General features: G+C 42.1%; 1 protein-coding gene across 2 annotated transcripts in view; it reads left to right on the forward strand.

The window, feature by feature from the left end:
• Nucleotides 1-9689, forward strand: part of LOC140465026 (uncharacterized) — a 50758-nt gene extending 41069 nt beyond the window's left edge. Inside the window, exon 2 of one of the 2 annotated variants that reach the window (XR_011955047.1) lies at nucleotides 1568-3266. Coding sequence is in view for 1 of the 2 variants with exons in the window: in XM_072560820.1 (XP_072416921.1) it covers nucleotides 8689-9306 (618 nt within the window). In the remaining variant the exon portion in view is untranslated. Of the gene's footprint in view, nucleotides 1-1567; nucleotides 3267-8678 lie in introns of those variants that run through there. The other variant, XM_072560820.1, reaches the window with a different exon arrangement.
• The last annotated feature ends 12582 nt before the right edge of the window (nucleotides 9690-22271 follow it).

Here is a 22271-nt window from a genome sequence, read left to right on the forward strand (position 1 = left end):
ACCAGGAAACTGAGGAGTTAAAAGCCAAAACCATGGTATTTTCCCAGATTGTTAGTAACAAGATCCCAGTATCATAAGTCACAGCACGAAGCAAAAACTAAAGCAAAAGAAAAGATGAAGGAGTTGAGGTTCAGTTGGAGGACGCCCTGTTTGTCGTAATGGTGCAGGAAAAACCTAGACAGATAGGTGGTCTGACAGAAGTCGTTTAGTCCTGAAAGGCTAATGGACTTGCAATAGAAAGACAAGACATATATGTTGATGTGTACTCCAAAAAGGAGGCAGAGGATATTCCTGAGGGTTATTATCTGAAAGATAGTATCCTCAGAGGAGAATGGAGACCGCAGCAGGTTTGTGCAGGGGGAAAATGGTCCAAAGTGCACCAAATTGCGTTGCCGGTAGCATACGGGACAGGAAGTGTTACAGTTAGCGCATGAACTACCTGTAGGAGGTCACCTGACCAACTACGGAATACTGAGGCTAAGGTACAAAAACATTTCTGTTGGCCTGGAATGCACAAGGATGTGGTTAACAGCTGCCATATGTGTCATACATGCCAAATGGTAGGTAGGCCACAGGCAGTAATAAAAACAGCACCTTTGTTGCCAATTCCCACATTTGAAGAACCTTTCATGTGGGTTATAATTGATTGTCCCCTCCCAAGAACTAAAAGTGGGTACCAGTATTTGTTAACCATAATGGATGTGTCTACCAGATTTCTGGAGGCCATTCCATTATAGAGTATTAAGCCAAAAAGGGTGGTAGAAGAGTTCTTCACGTGGTATGGGCTACCCAGAGACATTTAGTCATATCAAGGGTCGAATCCGCAGAGTGAGGAATCAAATCCAGATGATGTGGAATTTGATGTGCCTCAAAATATGTTAAACAATGAGCAAGTCCTTAAGGAGTGGGATAGGTAAGTAAACTATCTGTCTCAGGAGCAAAGAACACAGTTGAAAGGTTTGTTACAACTGTATGAAAATATCCCAACCTAATCTAGTCCCACCTGCCAGCACCTGGCCCATATCCCTCCAAACCCTTCCTATTCATATACCCATCCAAATGCCTTTTAAATGTTGCAATTGTACCAGTCTCCACCACTTCCTCTGCCAGCTCATTCCATACACGTACCACCCTCTGCATGAAAAAGTTGCCTCGGGTCTGTTCCCGTGCTGTATATCTCTATGACTTTAGGATTCTACGACTCTATATGCAGGAACAAGATGGGGAGGACTAATGCTATTGTGCATGAGGTAGATGTAGGGAATACTGTTCAAATAACATCCCCCCCATCCCATCGGCTTAATCCTTTCAAAGCCAGATAGGTCCAGAAAGAAGTGGAGGCCTTGCTCAACAAAGATATCATCGAACCGAGTCAGAGCGAATGGAGTTCGCCGATTGTCTTAGTTCCCAAACCTGACAGAGTCAATGATTTTGCATGGATTATCAGAAGGTCAATACCGTAACAAAATTGGACTCATACCCAATATCGAGATTGGAGGATTGTATTGTAAAAGTTGGCCAAACCAGTTACATCACAAAGTTGGATTTACTGTGTGGTTATTGGCAGGTACATTTATCCGAGAAGGTGAAAGAAATTTCAGTGTTTGTAATCCCAAATGGGTATATTAATTCAAAGTTATGCCCTTTGGAATGAAGAACGCATCTGCCACATTACAAAGACTTATGAACAGAGTTGTGGCTGGGTTAACAAACTGTGTAGTCTACTTAGACGATGTAGTGATCTTTAGTGAGTCCTGGGAAGATCACATGGTACAGTTGTCAGAGTTCTTTGACCAATTAAGAGAAGCAAAACTGGTCATAAACTTAAACAAAACTGAATTTACGAAAGCAAAGGTAATGTTCTTGGGACATAACATCGGTCATGGAAGGTTGACCCAAAGAACGCAAAGACGAAGACCATCGAGGAATTTCCACAACCAACTTCGAAGAAAGAATTGGTTCAATTTTTGGGACTAAGTAGACTCTATTGGAAGGTTGTTCCAAACTTCAGCAGCATAGTGGCACCGTTAACAGATTTGCTGAAGAAGATCACAAAATTTCAGTAGACAGAACAGTGCCAGGAGACATTTGACAATTTAAAACCACCGCACCAGTTTTAACACCAAATGTTTTGAAACCTGTCAAAGTTGTCATCGATGCTAGTGACAATAGGAGTTGGATCTGTACTGCTGCAGGAAGATGAAGATGTAATTTAACTGCCAGTTGGTTACTTTTCAAAAAAACTCAACACCCATCGTAGAAAATACTCTACGATCAAAAAAGAACTATTGAGTTTGTTACTGGCCTTACAACATTTTAATGTTTATGTCACAAACAATGTGTTGGACATGGTTGTGTACATGGATCCGCTTACATTCTTGGAACACTTTCAAGACAAGAATATGAGACTATTTCATTGGAGTCTTATGTAACAGACTTTTAATTTATAAATTGAACATCTTGCAGGTCATAAGAATGTAATAGCAGATGTGATATCGTGGATATAACTGATAGAGTTATAGATTGGTATCTATTCAATGTTATATATATGTGGGAAGAAGTTAATATGAACTTTAATTTAAATCATGTATGCCGTGGTAATGTGGTTAAAGAATGGAAAAAGAATGAAGCCAACTTTTCATTATGACAGTTTATTTTTTCTTAAGGGGAGATGTTATGATGTTGTAGGTATGTACTGTATTTTAAGAGAGAGTGAAAGCTGGCACAGACCTAGGAAGGCATCGAGTGTGCTGAAAATTTTTAAAATGTAACATTTGGCTGTGAAACAAATAACTGAGCTGTTGCTATGGTACACAACAAATTCAAATTTGGCCAGTCAGTTTAAATTATGGCCCAAGATATCAAAATCTGATTGAATTTGAATTTTTCTGTTTTGACCACATCAAGCAATGAGACAATCCAATGTTTTGGGTTATAAAAATCAGGCATTTTGAGCAGTTAGCCAGAGTGGCAACAAATGCCAACAAACACAGACTGCCCTCAGAATTGGTCTCTGAAAGGTACCTATTCATATGAAAGCTTTGCAGCAGAAGACCGAAGCAAAGACTCAGAAAAATCTACAGAGGAAGATACAGAGGAGAATCGATGCAGCTGACTGGTTTTGAAATTTGATTTTTTTGTAAAACTTAAACCCGTCTCCCCCATTATCAGATCAGTATAGTGTTGTAGAGTGGGAGATAGATAAATTGATCAGGCAAAGGAAGTTTACAGTATATGTAACATCTATACATGTATTGGAACATGTATGTACCATATTTACATGTGTATATTTACAGTATATATAGTTATATATACGTTTGCTCGCTGAACTGGAAGATTTGTTTTCAGACCTTTCATCACCATACTAGATAACATCATCAGTGAGAGCCTCCAGTGAAGTGCAGGTGGTATGTCCCACCTATTAATTTATAAGTCTTGATTTCCTAAGGTTGAAGATGTCATTTCCGGTTTTTTTTCCAAGCAAGGTAGATGGCATCTAAATCAATGTGTTTACTGATGGTGTTCTAGTTAGAATGCCATGCCTCTAAGAATTCTTGTGCAGATCTTTATTTCACCTGTCCTAGGATGTGTGTGTTGTCCCAGTCAAACTGGTGTCCTTCTTTGTCTGTATGTATGGAAACTAGTGTTAGTGGGTGGTGTCTTTTTGTTCATGTATCCTGGTGGCAAGGCGTAATGTTTTTAACAGGTCTTGCATGGTATCTTGTCAATGACGTTAGATTTGCTGGTAATATCTAATGAATTGTTTAGTTTCATTAGTTGCTGTTTAATTAGTTGTTGTAAAGTAATGTATATCAAAGACATGTCGAGACTATTCAGACCCCTTTGGCATCGTGGTAGCCCACAAACCTATCAACACACTTAACCAGAAAATAGTCACGACCAGCAAATCTAACGTCATTTACGAGATACCATACAAGAACTATAAAAAACACTATAAGGAATAAACAAACAGGAAACTTGTCACAGGATATACATACAGACAAAGAAGGACACTCTTTGACTGGGACAACACACACATCCTAGGACAGGCGAAACAAAGATATGCACGAGAATTCTTAGAGGCATGGCATTCTAACCAGAACTCCATCAGTAAACACATTGATTTAGATCCTATCTACCTTCCCTTAAAACAAAAAGAACTGGAAATGACATCACCCACCTGAAGAAAACAAGACTTATAAATAGACGGGAATACCACCAGCACTTCACCGGAGACTCTCACTGATGATCTTACCTAGTATGGTGATAAAATGTCTGAAAACAAATCTTCCAGCTCAGCGAGCTAACTTACATACTTGCCATCAACCTGAATAAACTGTTAATTTTTTTCTTTAAATTGTGGGAATTGGTAGTTCTTTGTCACTCATACTTTTACAGATTACAAGCGAGGTGAGCTTTTCCGTGTGTTTGGTTTAAATTAGCAGAGGGGTTTACCCCGTATTGTAACAATTTATTCTGAAAATTTTCAGGGTTTCCTTCTTTATCCAGACAAGAAAACAAACGCAAAGATAATATGTTGCAGCTCAATGAGCTCACCAAATTTAAAGCTAAGTATTAATCATATCAAAAGTATATGTTAACTGTTATTGTTCAATTATAAATTCACTTTGCTTAGCAACATCTTAATTTGGCAACAGACAACACATGACGTGCAGTAATGTTTCAAACAAAATCAGAATGGAGAAAACATGGAAACTGAGGTAGCAGCAGTTTTAATTTCCATTATAATCACAAGTAACAAATGTTTAACTAATGTGTCACATTACTAACTATTTTACATGGAAATTTAAGTTTATCACAATAATTGTGCAAAGTGCAAACAGGTTGTGGGTCTACTCTCAATCATCAGCAAATTGATGAAAGGTGTCATCGACAGTGGCATCTAATATTACTTGCTCAGCAATACCTGTTCACTGATGTTCAGTTTTGGTTCTTCCTGAGCCATTCAGTTCCTGATCCCCTTATGGCCTTGGTCCAAATATGAATGAAAGAGTTAAACTCCAGAGGTGAGGCAAGAGTAACTGCCCTTCCCATCAATCTAGTATTTGAGTGAGTATGGCATTGAGGAGCCCTACCAAAATCGGAGTCAATGGGAATCAGGTGCAAATTCTTTGGTAGTTGGAGTCATACCTGACACAACAGAAGATTGGTCTGTTGTTGGAGGTCAGTCATTTCAAATTCAGGACATGTCTGCTGGAGTTCCTCAGGGTAGAGTCCTAGGCTGAACCATCTTCACCTGCTTCATCAATGACCTTTCATTATAAGGCCAAAGCTAGGATGTTCATTGATGATTCCATGATGTTCAGCACCATTTGTGACTCCTGGTATTGAAGCAGTCCATGACCAAATGCAGCAAGACCTGGACAACATCTGGGCTTGGGCTAATAAGTGGCCAATAACACTTGTATCATATAAGTGCCAAGCAATGATGATCTCCAACAAGAGAGAATCTAACCATTTCCTTTTCGGGTACAGCTATGCAAATTTGCAGCTATTTTAGAAGCTGCTATTTTATGTATTTTTAAAAATGCCCTTGTTCAACCTTCTTACTTGTTTGTTAGTAACAAGTAATGATTTTTGACGAGTAACATTGTTTTTATAACCTTCTCACCAGACACAATGAATTGCAAATCTCCTTTGGATTTGGTGTCTGACCTCGGCGAACTTTTGTGCAGAAAACTAGGCATCTTCTATCTTTATCCACTTTGTAAATCCAATTTATGTTATGTGATGGGTTTGGATCTTCACTAATGTCTGCATGCAATATTTTGGGAATTTTGCTACAAACAGCTATGTGGTCTTTGGGGTAAGTGGGCACTCAAGTTCAACTCTTGAGTCCTTGAAGGGATTTAGTTTCACAGGCTTCTGAAGAAACATCCTTGCTGTTCTAAGGTTTGTAATATGCAAATTTCTGTTACTGCATTTTTGCACTGCCTGCAAAACCCATATATCTCATGATTCAGAATCTAGCCCATTGATCATTTATATCTTTATACTGACAGTGGGTGATCAACTGATTTATAACAACTTCCAGGTTTTCCTCCTGCACTTTACCGTTTGTGTATTCTGAATCCAAATGGCTGGATACAATTAATTTTGGACTGGCTGCTGCCCTTATTCTTGATACGCAACATCCTTTGCTGCTGCTCCTAGAATTCTCTCTGGTTTTCTGGAAGCCTTTTTCTTTTCTTCTAAACCTAATACAGATCCAGGGGAACTGATGGTCCCTGTCTTAGAGATTGTGGAAAGTGTCAATGAACCACGTTGTTGACTCAAATACTGGCCAAATTGAACTTCCACCTAAACTCTCTTTCTGGGGCAAGGAAACCAATCTTTGCTCAGTTTGCTTTAGTAAAGCCACTCCACGGGAACATTAGTACAGACCTCCATTGTAATCTGATATATAGGAAGTACTAATCTGGCAATCACTGACCAAACAGTCAATAATTACAAAATGTGACACAGATGTTTACAGAATCTCATTGTTTTTGATATTTAAATATGGCCATGTTCCCAAGTTCCATAGAAACCTATTTTAAACATGGTTTTAATTTCAGATGCTTTTTGAATCCTAGCTTTAAAAAATATTTATAAGCATCCATCAACGGATATGCATAAAGTTATATTTTGCTGATGTTTATAGCAAGCCATTTTGCAAGTGGTTGTAAACCCTGACCAGACTGCCAACTTTATATTATAATCTGTCTAAGAACCATTCACTGATTTTACACAAAGTATGAGAAGGCAGGTACTAACTAAAAGAAAAAGCCACAGATTTAATGGTTTTGACCAAACAAAAATATACTTTATCATACAAATATAGGACAATAATACAATCTACTATATATACAATTTATATGGTAGCACCCAATCAAAACTTGTTTGAGTTAACTATGGGTAACAGGCTAACTGTAGTCAAATACTTCATTGAGCACATCCAAATAGTAACTATGATCAGGATAGATCCCATGTATGCCTTAGCAACCCCTTCCACACAATAGTGATAATGCACGTTATTAGATCACATTAAATTTTACAAGGGTTTTCAGCTCTTCACTGTTGGAGACCTTGAGGCCGAACTCCTTTAAAACCTGCTCTGTCATGTGCTGTATGAAGGGCTGTTCATGTTCTGGTAATACACTTTCCCAGTTCGGAATGAGCTCTCCTGTATTCTGGAAATTTAATCTCTGCACCAATTGACATGCACAATTCAGTTTATCACAGACAACTGGCTTCACCAAGCTGGTATTGTCCTGCTTTTCTTGAGCTGTAATCTTACCTGCACAAAACAAATATTGAGCTTCCTTCTAAGTGCTCTCAGCTGCTCTGAACTATTCATGGGACATGGCTCCTTCCAAACTCCCATAACTCCCAATATTTTTGCTGAGACCTGACCCAACATTAGCTGTGCCTTGTGCTCTTAGACTTGAGTACTAACAGCTTGGAGTCTGCTGCGGCAGTATCTTTTTGGGACTGAGCTTCTTCCCACTCCTGAGTACCTGACTGACTAGCATTCTGAATGTAACAACCTTCTTCTCTCACTGTTTCCACTGTCTAAACTGGAAATTCAGTAAACCTTAAACTGCTATGGGTGACCTGTTGAAAACTTCACATTTGTTCCCAAGTGTACCAAACCTCTGGATCTATCTGTTTCCTGAATAGTACAATTCAGATTGCTGGTTTTTAATCAATGCAATATTGTCACACCCATCCTTTGGAATTGAGAAAGCATTTCTGCAGTGAATGTTCGTTTTAATGACTTTGAAAATATTAAGAAGTCCATATCATTATAAAATTCTAAATGGCTTATTAGAAACTGTATGGGTAATCCTTTCAGTTACACAAATGCAGAAATCCATTTAGCAAAGATACAAAAACCAAACTTAAGTAAAAACCAGTCCATGTACCTAGTAGGATTTAAACATCATATCATTAACATCATTCAGTGGCTGCAATTTTCTTATGCCCCCTTTAAAATCTGGGTAGAAAATCAACAATTGTGTGTATTTCATGGCCAACCAAATGTAGTGAAAATACATCAAAGTTTAATTAGAAACATCCTGAATGATTTGCACTTCTATTTTATACTTCTGGTGTAATGGCAAACTAGGTGGTCTCCGCCTCACATTTGGACGTTATGTTATATGATACAAATGACTTTCACGTAAGTTTCCCAGCTTGACTTTGGAAGACTATTGGTTTTCTCTTTCACTTCTCCTTTGATGATAGAAACAAACTTTCAGTAGGCTCTTTAGTTTGCTCTGGAAAACATCTATTTCTTCTTCAAAATTATTTTCAGCAACTATTTCATTCATAACAGATTTGTTCTAATTATCTAACAGATATGCTACAGCCTTTTGCACACATTAATTTTCCTCCTATTTATTCTTCAAAAGTGGAGGTTTCATTTGCATTTCTTTAACAATTTTCTCTAACATTTGTTTACTCTTTTATTTTCCAATTTGTTAATAAAATCATACAGTAGGGGATCTAAGATGGCGGTGATCTGAGAAGATCACACTGCAGAGCTTTGCATCGCAGCAGAAGCAGGACGGTCCTTTTAATCCGCCCAACCCAGGTCATCAGGATTTCTTAGGGTGTTGGAAAGAATTTGGAGCCCCAAGAAACATTTAAAAATGGACTTACCTGTATTTCAGCCATCCAGAAATGCCTAAAAAGGGAGGAGAAACATCCGAGGCTGGGTCTGCAGCTCAGCCTGCAGTAGCCTCAGAGCCGATTACTCACCAGGACCTGGTGAACCAGCTCTCGAAATCTCGCGAGATGTTGGGGAAACAGATTGAAGAGAAACTGGCTCCAATCTCTCTCATGCTGCAGAAGCTTGAGCAGCAGCTGGGAGACCTGGAGAAGAGGATGGATGAGGTGGAGCACAGGGTCACAGTGGTGGAAGCTGATGCCAGTTCATCCAAGGATGAGATCCAAGCCCTGAAGACGCAGGTTCATAATTTGCGTGACCAAGTGGATGATCTTGAAAACAGGGGCAGGAAAAAAAACATTCGGATCATCGGTCTGCCTGAGGGTAAGGAAGGTGAGCGGCCTGCGGAATTTGTTGAAGATTGGCTTCTGAAATTCCTTGACTTGGAGACTGGCATGAGAGGATTGAAGATAGAGAGGGCTCACCGGGTCGCAGCGCAGAGGTCGGGTCTGGGTCAACACCCTCGTTCTTTCCTGGTGCGGTTCCTTCATTACTGGGAGGAGACAGTAATGGAGGCTTCCAGACTCCAGGGGAAGGATCCAAAGGCCCTAATTTACGAGGGGTCTAAATGATTTTTCAGGACTTTTCAGCAGCGGTGATCCAGAAACGAAAATCGTATGATGGTCTCAAGAGAAGACTGAAGGAGCTTGGGATTCAGTACTCCCTGAGATATCCGGCAGTGGTTCAGATCACCTTAGATGGATCCATGCATCTCTTTGACACATCGGAGAAGTCAAGAGACTGTGGACAAACTAACCTAATTTAAACAGTTGTAGTATGTATAAATATTGTTGCTTGGATATGCGTTTATCATTCTGTAAAAGAAATGGAGTAAATCCGGTTGGAGCTTTGTTTTTCCCCTTTTTTTTCCTCTATTGATAATAATTTGGTTCAAACTATGTCTGGTGGTGGTTAAGATGTACATTTTAAATTTCTAAGTTAGGACATACCAAAGGATGGGTGGAGTATTTATTCCCTTTTTTAAATAAAAGAATGTCTTTTTTATTCATATTGATATTCTATGGGGTGTTTATTCTTTTTAGCTTGTGCTTACGATGTGGCTCTAGCTGGGAGAAGTGAAGGTGGTTCAGATGGTTAGATGCCTATTTATGGGCAGTTCGGGACGGGTAGTTGCCCCCTCCGGGCTGGGGATGAGTTCCCTACTCAGCGCTATTGGCGCTTTATATGTTGGCTTGTTTTCTGGTTTTTGTTGTTTTTTATTTTTAATAATTTTGTATGTTTGTTAAATGTGGTGGTTTTAGTTTATGTAGTTTTTATATTTGGTGGACCATGCGACACTAAGGCTCAACAATTTGTGGTTCGGGTTCCTCCTCTCTGGAATTTAAATGTAATTGCAGAAGATTATGGCTAATGATTTGATTAAATGGTGTACCTGGAATATCAAGGGAAGTTGCTCACCAATTAAGAGGAAGAAAGTACTCTTGAGTCTTAGAAAGGAGAAGGTGGATATTGCTTTGTTATAGGAGACACATTTGGATGACAAGAAGCATCTGAAACGATGACAGAATGGTTTTGACCGAGTACATTTTTCATCATTTAATACTAGAAGTAGGGGACTGGCTATATTGGTTAGGAAAAATCTCTCATTTAAATTGTTGGAATGTGTTAAAGAGACATACGGGAGGTTTGTAATTCTTAAAGCCTTGATAAATGGGGAAGAATATGGCATTTTAAATGTTTATTGTCCCCCAGCTCATCCTCTTAAATTCTTGGTAGATGCTTTTTCTAAACTGATAAGTTTCAAGTCATTATAGGGGGAGATTTTAACTGCCTCATGGACCCCACAGTAGACAGGTTGCCTAAAGGTCCCTCAATACCCTCTGCACAAACTAAACAGATTGGGTTTGTGTGGGGAGTTAGGGTTGGTGGACATCTGGAGGTGTCCCCACCCTACAGGTAGGGATTTCACGTTTTTCTCCAATCCACATAGATGTCACACAAGGATTGATTGATTTTTTTCCTGACCCCTGCAATAACCCTGGATCTGGTGGCATCCTGTAAGATTGCCATCTCTGATCATGCTCCAGTGTACCTCATGGTTAAGATTAAGGATGTTACAGTGGATTCAAGGTACTGGCGAATGGACCCCTTTATTCTCATGGACAGTAAGTTTGTGGAGTATTTCTCTAGGGAATTTCAGGCACTCCTAGACATCAACATAGGCTCTGTTGATAGCTCATCTGTTCTCTGGGCAATTGCCAAAGCTTATGCCAGGGGGTTAGTTATTTCATATTCCACCAATAGGAAGTGGCAGAATAGTGAGCAGCAACGTCTCCTTGAAGCACGGTTGAAGGCAGCCGAGAAGGCCTATTTTGACAGACCCTCATTAGTCAAACTACAGAGAATTATGGCACTGTGGTCTGCACTAAATTCCGTGCTCACGCAGACGGCAAAGAAGGAGCTGGCTTTTGCAAAGCAAAGATTATATGAGCATGGTGACAAGCAGGCAAATACTTAGCATACCTTGCCAGAAAGAGAAGTGCCCCACAAACCATTACAATGAATGGGGAAGGGTCTGGGAACCTAACATGTGATTCTAAAAAGATTAATGTGGCGTTCCAGAGATTCTACTCTAAGTTATATCAGTCTGAGAATTGTGAGGAGGGGCAGGCCAAAATGGAATCCTTTTTTTTAGAGATCTGAAGCTCCCGGGTATGACTCCCGAACAACAGTCCTTTCTCAATGCCCTATTATCAGAGCAAGAAGTGCAGGAAGCTGTGAAGCAGCTTCAAAGTGGAAAGGCGCCCGGTCCTGACGGACTTCCCAGTGAATTCCATAAGGAATTTATAAGTACACTGTCAGGCCTGATGCGGAATATGTTTAATGATTCGTACAGTCATGATTGTCTCCCACCATCTCTGAGAGAGGCCAATATTTCACTTATCCTTAAAAACGAGAAAGATCCGGAAGACTGTGCTTCATACAGGCCCATCTCGCTCATAAATGTGGACTTTAAGATCCTCTCTAAGGCTCTTGCATTAAGGCTGGAGACTGTGTTACCCTCTATTATTAAAGAGGATCAGACTTCATAAAGGGTCGCAGATCCTCCAATAACGTTAGGAAGCTGCTTAACGTAATTCAAGCATGCCAACAGCAGTCAACACAGGGATTGGTGATTTCTTTAGATGCAGAGAAGGCATTTGACCGAGTTGAGTGGCCGTACCTTTTCTATACTCTCGACCGGTTTGGTCTGGGCGAAGTTTTCATAAGATGGGTAAAGGTTCTCTACAGTCTACCTCTCACTGCGGTCATTACCAACGAGGTACGATCAAGCAATTTTAATATTTCTAGGGGCAGCCGGCAGGGCTGTCCCCTTTCACCATTACTTTTTACGTTGGTGATTGAACCGTTGGCAGAGGCCATTCATGGGGATCTCAATATATCAGCTCCAGAAGTGGGGTCAAAATTATATAAGATCTCGCTGTATGCAGATGATGTTCTAATTTTCTTGACAAATCCAGCAGTCTCAGTGCCTTGCCTGATACAATGCATTCATGTGTTTAGTGCTTTTTCAGGGTATAAGATTAATTTTGCTAAATCAGAGGCTATGCCTATGGGTGGTCTTACAAAAGAGTTGGCTCTTGAGAGTGACTATAGATTCCCATTTAGGTGGTCACAGGGGGGTTTTGTGTATTTGGGCATATTCATTACTCCAGTTCTGGTTTGGCTGTTCAAAGCCAATTTTACTCAATTATTTGAAAAAATTAAACAAGATCTCCAAAGATGGGAGGCACTTCCAGTCTCATGGTTGGGTCGGATAGCGCTTATTAAGATGAATATTCTCCCTCGTTTGCTATACCCTATACGGATGCTCCCCCTGATTTTCAATAAACAAACACTCAGGAGACTGAATGGTTGGTTCAGCTCCTTTATCTGGCATCGTAAACGGCCCCTCATTAAATTAGCCAAACTGCAGTTGCCTCACAGATTGGGGGGAGTAGACCTTCCGGACATTAAAAATTACCAATGAAGCTCGCTTTTGACCTATGTGAGTGATTGGGTTTGTGGAGACCCTCTTTCAATATGGCTAGATATCGAAGCCTCCCAGGCAAGGTGCCCCCTTACCAGTTTGCTGTTTTTGGGACAAGGTGAGGACACTTTGGGAATATTGTCATAACTCAATCGTCATCAATACCATTAAAGCATGGAGGGCAATTTGGCGGAGGGAAGGTAATATTGGCAAAACATCATCGTTTACACCTTTAGTGGGTATACTGGGTTTTCAACCAGGTATGATAGATTCAGGATTTAAACGTTGGGCAGCTAGGGGTATATCTTGCATGGGTGATTTATTTGAGGGAGATGTAATGATGACCTTCAATCAGTTAGTACGGAAGTACAAGTTACCCAATAGAGACCTCTTTCATTTTTTTCAAGTTAGGGATCTTATTCAAAAAAAGACCACACTTTTGACTGATCCCTACAAATCTGACATAGAAAGAGGAGTACTAAGGGCTAAGAGTACACTCTGTCGTACTTTATATCACCAATTAGGGGGTGCCACCTCAGATGAGTCTGATCGACACTCTGCAAGATGTGGGAAAGAGAGCTGGGTGTTGAAGTTTCTTCAGAGGCATGGGAGGATATTTGGGAGAATGCAAGGAAGATATCAATTTGCAGTAGGACCCATGCTTTACAGTTAAAGATTCTCCACAGGGTCCACTTAACCTCAGACCGTTTGTCAAAATTTAAACCAGGGGTATCTTCAGCATGTCCCAAGTGCAAAGTCTGTACGGGTACTCTTACCCATTGTCTTTGGTCTTGTGACAGGCTTCAAACATATTGGAGCGCTGTGGTGGGTGCAATGGAGAGGATTTTAGGTGTAGGGGTGGAGAAGGACCCTATTTCTCTCCTTTTGTGCCTACCCATTGAATTTCTTGCAGACGTGCATAAGGAAAAACTTTTCAATATTCTTACATTCTGTGCAAGGAAGAAAATCTTGCTAGGTTGGATATCCGAAAACCCCCCAGGCCGGTCGGGTTGGCGGAAGATTGTTATGGAGCGTATTCCCCTGGATTTTCGCACAAATATGGTACGCCACAAAACTGAGAATACCTACAAGAGATGGCAATCCTTTTTGAAATACCTGGACACAGATTTATCTACCACACTAACAAGGGCTTTTATATAGCCGTAACGATTGTGTTTCATGAATCCAATATCCGGGGAGGAGGAACTGTGAATGTATGAGTGTTTTGTTTGGCTGGGCTGAGTTATTACTATTTATTTGTTTGTTGTTAGGTATTTATTTATTTCGTTAAATAGCTAGTTTAGGGTTTTTTTAAGTTTATACTTCTCTATATATGTTTATACATTCGTACAGGAGGGTGGGTTGGGGAATTTGTTTTATTATTTGGGTTTAGTTTTGTACTATTTTTGTACTGTTTTGAATTGCATTGTTTTATATTTGTAATATTTAAAAATCTATTTTTTCTTAATAAAAATATATTAAGAAAATCATACAGTAAGATGTAGTAGCAGGAATAGGTAATTTGGCCCATTTGAATCTACTCCATCATTCAATTAGAACATTGCTGATCTGTTAATCCTCAACTCCACTCCCCTTCCAAAGAACAGAGGCCCTTTGGCCCTTGATATTGTGCTGGTCTTTTATCCTACTCTTTAAGATCAGACTAACCTACATACCCTTCATTGCACTAACTTCCATGTGCCTATCCAAGACTCACTGAAATATCCCTAATGTATCTGACGCTACTACCACTGCTGGCAGTTCATTCTACGCACCCAGCACTCTGAGTAAAGAACCTACCTCAAACATCTCCCCAAATCTTCCTCCAATTACCTTAAAATTATGGCCCCTTGTGGTAGACATTAACACCATGGGAAAAAGTCTCTGACTATTCACTCTATCTATGCCTCTCAACATCTTGTACACCTCTATCAAGACACTTTTCATCATTCATCACTCCAATGAGAAAAGCCCTAGTTCCCTCAACTTTCTTCATAGACATGCCCTCCAAGTCCAGGCAACATCTTGGTAAATCTTCTCTGTACCTTCTCTAAAGCTTCCATATCTTTCCTATAATGAGCAACCAGAACTGAACACAATATTCCAAGTGTGATCTAACCAGGACTCTACAGAGCTGCAGCATGACCTCGCGTCTCTTCAACTCAACCCCACTGTTAATGAAAGCCAACACACCACATACCTTCTTAACAAACCTATCAACTTGTGTGGCAACTTTGAGGGATCTACATACGTGGACCCCAAGATCCTGGTGTTCCCGCACACTGCCGGGACTCCTGCCTTTAACTCTGTATTCTGCATTCAAATTTGACCTTGCAAAGTGAATGACTTCACATTTTTCCAGGTTGAACTCCAATTGCCACTTATCAGCCCAGTTCTGCATCCTGTCAACGTCCCGTTGCAACAAACAACAGCCCTCCACACTATCCACAACCCCACCAACCTTCATGTCATCGGCAAACTTATTAACCCACCCTTCTTCCTCATCAAAATCATTTATAAAAATCACAAGGAGCAAGAGGTCCCACAACCAGCCCCTGTGGAACACCACTGGTCACCAAGGTCCAGGCTAAGTTCTTTCCATCTACCACCACCGTTGAGCCAGCCAAATCTGTATCTAGACAGGCCAGTTTCCCTGTATCCCATGCCTCCTTACTTTCTGAATGAGCCTACCATGGGGAGCCTGATCAAACGCCTTGCTAAAATCCATATACACCATTTCCACTGCTTTACCTTCATCAACATGTTTTGTACCAACTGCAAAGAATTCGATTAGTTTTGTGAGGCATGACCTGCCCCTCACAAAACCATAAGACATAGGAGTGGAAGTAAGGCCATTCGGCCCATCGAGTCCACTCCGCCATTCAATCATGGCTGATGGGCATTTCAACTCCACTTCAGCGTTAGTGCAGACAAAAGTACCGGAGTGTCTCTAAGATACATCTTCCTTTTTTTTTCTTTCTTTTAACCAATTGAAATAGCACCAGATCATGGCAACAATAGAAAAGTTTTTCACTGTATTTTGTTGTTTTTCTCACTGTAAAATATTTGTGGCAATAAAATCATTCATTCAAAATCATTTATTCATTAATAGCAACAGTCATATAGCACAGAAGCAGCCCTTCAGTCCATCAAGTCAACATGGACCTGTCTGTGCCAATCCCGCTTGGCAGAGGTTCACTCTGCTTCATGTCACTAGGACAACAATGCTGCTATTGTGTCATTTATTCCATAAGCTTTGACTTTGCTAGCAGGTCTATTATATAGTGTTTTTTAAATACGTTTTGGTTGACCACGTACACCAGAGCAACTACTACGACATCCTCATGAACTGTCTTTGTTGCCTCATCAACAGAAAACTCAAAATTAAGTTATTTAACAATAAGTTGCCCATTAAGACCATAAGACATAGGAGTGGAAGTAAGGCCATTCGGCCCATCGAGTCCACTCCGCCATTCAATCATGGCTGCTGGGCACTTCAACTCCACTTACCCGCATTCTCTCCGTAGCCCTTAATTCCTCGAGACAACAAGAATTTATCAATCTCTGCCTTGAAGACATTTAGAGTCCCGGCCTCCACTGCACTCTGCGGCAATGAATTCCACAGGCCCACCACTCTCTGGCTGAAGAAATGTCTCCGCATTTCTGTTCTGAATTTACACCCTCTAATTCTAAGGCTGTGTCCACGGGTCCTAGTCTCCTCACCTAACGGAAACAATTTCCTAGCATCCACCCTTTCCAAGCCATGTATTATCTTGTACGTCTCTATTAAGTCTCCCCTTAATCTTCTAAACTCCAATGAATACAATCCCAAGATCCTCAGCCGTTCCTCATATGTTAGACCAACGATTCCAGGGATCATCCGTGTGAATCTCTGCTGGACACGTTCCAGTGCCAGTATGTCCTTCCTGAGGTGTGGGGACCAAAACTGGACACAGTACTCCAAATGGGGCCTAACCAGAGCTTTATAAAGTCTCAGTAGCACAACGGTGCTTTTATATTCCAACCCTCTTGAGATAAGTGACAACATTGCATTCGCTTTCTTAATTACGGACTCAACCTGCATGTTGACTATCTCTAATCAAACTATCGTTTTCCAAGTAATCATAAACCCTATCTCTCAGAATCCTTTCCAATAATTTGCCCACCACTGATGTAAGACTGACTGGCCTGGAATTCCCAGGATTATCTTTATTCCCTTTCTTGAACAAGGGGATAACATTTGTTGCCCTCCAGTCATCTGACATTACTCCAATGGACAGTGAGGATGCAAAGATCATCACCAAAGACGCAGCAATCTCTTCTTTTGCTTCCTCTAGTAACCTTGGGTATATACTGTCTGAATACTGGATTAGTGGTGCTGGAAGAGCACAGCAGTTCAGGCAGCATCCAACGAGCAGCGAAATCGACGTTTCGGGCAAAAGCCCTTCACCAGGAATAAAGGCAGTGAGCCTGAAGCGTGGAGAGATAAGCTAGAGGAGAGTGGGGGTGGGGAGAGAGTAGCATAGAGTACAATTTCTCCACCTCCGCCGTATCTGCTCCCAGGAGGACCAGTTCCACCATAGGACACACCAGATGGCCTCCTTCTTTAGAGACCGCAATTTCCCTTCCCACGTGGTTAAAGATGCCCTCCAACGCATCTCGTCCACATCCCGCACCTCCGCCCTCAGACCCCACCCCTCCAACCGTAACAAGGACAGAACGCCCCTGGTGCTCACCTTCCACCCTACAAACCTCCGCATCAACCAAATCATCCACCGACATTTCCGCCACCTCCAAAAAGATCCCACCACCAGGGATATATTTCCCTCCCCACCCCTTTCCACCTTCCGCAAAGACCGTTCCCTCCGTGACTACCTGGTCAGGTCCACACCCCCCTACGACCCACCCTCCCATTCTGGCACTTTCCCCTGCCACCGCAGGAACTGTAAAACCTGTGCCCACACCTCCTCCCTCACCTCTATCCAAGGCCCTAAAGGAGCCTTCCACATCCATCAAAGTTTCACCTGCACATCCACCAATATCATTTATTGTATCCGTTGCTCCCGATGTGGTCTCCTCTACATTGGGGAGACTGGGCGCCTCCTAGCAGAGCGCTTTAGGGAACATCTCCGAGACACCCGCACCAATCAACCAAACCGCCCTGTGGCCCAACATTTCAACTCCCCCTCCCACTCTGCCGAGGACATGGAGGTCCTGGGCCTCCTTCACCGCCGCTCCCTCACCACCAGACGCCTGGAGGAAGAACGCCTCATCTTCTGCCTCGGAACACTTCAACCCCAGGGCATCAATGTGGACTTCAACAGCTTCCTCATTTCCCCTTCCCCCACCTCATCCTAGTTTCAACCTTCCAGCTCAGTAACTGTCTCCTTGACTTGTCCGGACTTGTCCGACCTGCCTATCTCCTTTTCCACCTATCCACTCCACCCTCTCCTCCTTGACCTATCACCTTCATCCCCTCCCCCACTCACCCATTGTACTCTATGCTACTCTCTCCCCACCCCACCCTCCTCTAGCTTATCTCTCCATGCTTCAGGCTCACTGCCTTTATTTCTGATGAAGGGCTTTTGCCCGAAACGTTGATTTCGCTGCTCGTTGGATGCTGCCTGAACTGCTGTGCTCTTCCAGCACCACTAATCCAGTATTTGGTTTTCAGCATCTGCAGTCATTGTTTTTACCTTATATACTGTCTGATTCAGGGGATTTTCCTCTCCTTACGTTTTTCAAAATTTTCAGCACATCCTCCTTCCTAACATCAACCTGTTCTAGCATATCAGTCTGCTTCACACTAGCCTCAGAAACATCAAGGTCCCCCTCAATAGTGAATACTGAAGCAAAGTATTCATTAAGGATCTCCCCTACTTCCTCCGACTCTTGGTACAAGTTCCCTCCACTATCCCTGATCGGCCCTACCCTCACTCTCACCATCCTCTTGTTCATCACATAAGTGTAGAACGCCTTAGGGTTTTCTTTAATCCTACACACTTTTCATGCCCCCCTTCTAGCACTCCTAAGTCCATTCCTCAGTTTCTTCCTGGCTACCTTGTTACCCTCTAAAGCCCTGTCTGATCCTTGCCTCCTCAATCTTGTAAGCTTCCTTCTTCCTCTTGACTAGATGTCCCACATCCCTTGTCACCCAAGGTTCTTTCACCCTACCATCCCTTCCTTGCCTCAGTGGGACAAACCTGTCCAGCACTATCAGCAAGTACTACCTAAACAACCTCCACATTTCTGTTGTGCATTTCACTGATAACATCTGTTCCCAATTTAGACGTCCCAGTTCCTACCTAATTTCATTGTAATTCTCCCTCCCACTTCCCATACCATCTGCTCTTATTCCTCTTGGAGTCATGGAATTGTGATCATTATCACCAAATGCCCTCCCATCTAGAGACCCGACACCTGGCATGGTTCATTGGCAAGCATCAAATCCAATATGGCCTCCCCTCTAGTTGGCCTATCTATATATTGCATCGGGAACCCTTCCTGGACACACTTAACAAAAACTGCTCCATCCAGACAATTTGAACTAAGGAGGTTCCAATCAATATTAGGGAGGTTAAAGTCTCCCATGATTTCAACTCCGTTACTTCTACACATTTCCAAAATCTGCCTCCTAGTTTGCTCCTCAGTGTCTCTGTTGCTATTGGGGGGGGGGCCTGTAGAAAACTCCCAATAAAGTGACTGTACCTTTCCTGTTTCTGACTTCCACCCATACTGACTCTGTAGGCAAACCACGCCCCTCCCCACGACGATCTCCCTTTCTGCAGCTGTGATACTATCCTTGATTAGCAATGCCACTCCTCCACCTCTTCTACCTTCCCCCAATCCTTTTGAAACATCAAAACTCTGGAACATCCAACAACCATTCCTGCCTCTGTGATATCCAAGTCTCTGTAATAGCCACTACATCGTGGTTCCAAGCATTGATCCATGCTCTGAGTTCATTACGCTTATTCCTGATACTTCTTGCATTAAAATAGACACACTTCAATCCATCATTGACTGCACCTTTGTTCTATTAAGTGCCTATCTCTCCTCACAGACTCTCTGCACGCTGTTTGCTACCTACTCCATCATCTGATCCATAGCTCAGGTTCCCAACCACCTACCAATCCAGTTTAAATGTTCCTGAAGAGCTCTAGCAAACCTCCCAACTAGGATATTGGTACCACTCCAGTTCAGGTGCAACCTGTCCTTCTTGTACAGGTCGCACCTTACCAAGAAGGTATCCCAATGATCCACATATCTGAAGCCCTTCCTCCTATACCAGCCCTGCAGCCACATGTTCATCTGCTCTTGCTCTCTATTCCTAGTCTCACATTCCGTGGCACTGGTTGCAATCCTGAGATTACTACTCTGCTTGTCCTGCCTTCTAGCTTCCAACCGAATTCCCTATATTCTCGTTTCAGGTCCTCCTCCCTTTCCCTACCTATGTCATTGGTACCAATGTGTACCATGACTTCGAGCTGCTCTCCCTCCCCCTTAAGAATCCTGTAGACACGATCTGAAATATCCCTGACCCTGGCACCCAGGAGGCAACACACCATCTGGGCATCACGCTCACAACCACAGCATCTCCTGTTTGTTCCTCTCACGATTGAAACTCCTTTCACTATTGCTATCTTAGTCTCCCCCCACTTCCCAGCCAGGCTCAGTTCCAGAGATCTGGCCACTGTGGCTTTTCCCTGCTCTGTCATTCCCGCCCCTAACAGTATCCAAAATGGTATACTTATTGTTGAGGGAACTGGCCACAGGGGATCTGCATTGTTTGTCTATTCCCTTTCATTCTCCTGATGGTCACCCAGCTACCTTTGTCCTGTAACTTAGGTGTGACTACCTCCCTATAACTCCTCACTGTCACCCCCTGTCTCCTGAATGATCCAACGTTCATCCAGCTCCAGTTCGCTAACACAGTGATGAGGAGCTAGAGTTGGGTGCTCTTCTCCCAGGTGAAGTCAGCAGGGACACCTGTGGTGCCCCTTGCGTCCCACATCCTGCAAGAAGCGCATGCAACTGCCCTGGCTTCCATCCCCTCTGTTCTAAATTACCAAGAGAGATTGAATAAATTAAAATGAAACCAAAAAACACCTTAGCTTACCAACCCTCCACACAATTTCTTTTGGTGAGAGGAGGAGGATGTGTGGGAGACGTTCCACGTGTAGTGTCTCAGGTTCAGTCGCAGCCCAAATATACCACTTAATGTGCCCAGCAATCCCCAGATCCATGTCCACTCCTGTTGAACCTTTGCTGCACCTCTTTATGCGGTAAGTCTTTAAGAAAAAAAATTACCTTCCCGGCAGCTCTCTGGTCCTCGGTCTCTCTTCTGCTACTGATCCTGTAAATGGAGGCCACTCCACGAGGTAAGTATTTAAATAGTATTCCTTTACCTCAAAAACCCTCAATCCACTTATTGCTTAAAAATCTGTCCATCTCAGCCTTAAATAAACTCAATGATCCAGCCTCTACAGCATCTGCAATAAAAGGTTCCACAGATTCGCTACCCTTTGAGAGTAGAAGTTTCTCCTCATCTCTGTTCTAACTGAGCAACAGTTTACTCTGAGATTATGTCCTTTGGTTCTCTAGTCTCCTATGTGGGGAAACAATCTCTTAGCATTTATCCTACAAAGCCCCCTCTGGGAACTTTAGGTGCTTCAGTACAGGCGTAACCTACTCAACCTCTCCTCACAAGAAAATCTCTCCATGTCTGGGATAAGCTGTAACAACTTTCTCTTGTCTGCCTCCAGTGCCGATTTATCATTATTTAGATAAGAAAATGAGAATTGTTCCAGTATTCTGGCTGTGGTTTGACTAGTGCCTTGAATAATTTTAGCAAGGCCTCCCTATTTTCATACTCCAGTTCCTGTGTAAAATAAAGGTCAACGTCATTTGCTTTCCCTAATACCTACTGAAGTTGTATATTAGCTTTTTGTGATTTATGCACAAGGACTCCAAAACGTGCTGCATTTTTCTGCCGTCTTTCTACATTTAAATAACATTCAACTCCTTTTATTTTCCTGTTAAAATGCATAACTTCACATTTGCTCACATTATATTCCTTCTGCCAAATTTTTGCCCATTACCTTCATCTGTCTGTATCTCTCTGGAGACTCTTTCAGCTAAACCTTACATATATTTTGGGTAAACATCAGCTTTATCAAGTTTCACATAGGGTTTCTCTCTGCAAGACCAAGTGAAACCTCTCATTGTGTCTTATCAAATTTTGCCTCAATAACTAGCTACCTTGCCTTTGGTACTCTTCCTGCCCAATTCTCCATGCAATTCCTTAACAATCATGCCATTGACTGGCAAAAGACTGGCATCCCTGGTGCCTGCATCACTATTAAAAGGTAGCTATGCGCCCAAAACAAAACCTTGCATTCCAAAGTGGTTCAGCTTGTTTGAAGGACATTTGAAGGCGAAAATTCTATTCTCCTGGAGATCCTGGTGGATGGAATGATCCAGAGAGGGACTGACAGAGGAGGTCATGCCACTAAGTCAGTGCTTTATCTACAGTATGGAAGAATG

The sequence above is a fragment of the Chiloscyllium punctatum genome, chromosome 41 (genome assembly GCF_047496795.1).
Source record: "Chiloscyllium punctatum isolate Juve2018m chromosome 41, sChiPun1.3, whole genome shotgun sequence".
Lineage (NCBI taxonomy): Eukaryota > Metazoa > Chordata > Chondrichthyes > Orectolobiformes > Hemiscylliidae > Chiloscyllium > Chiloscyllium punctatum.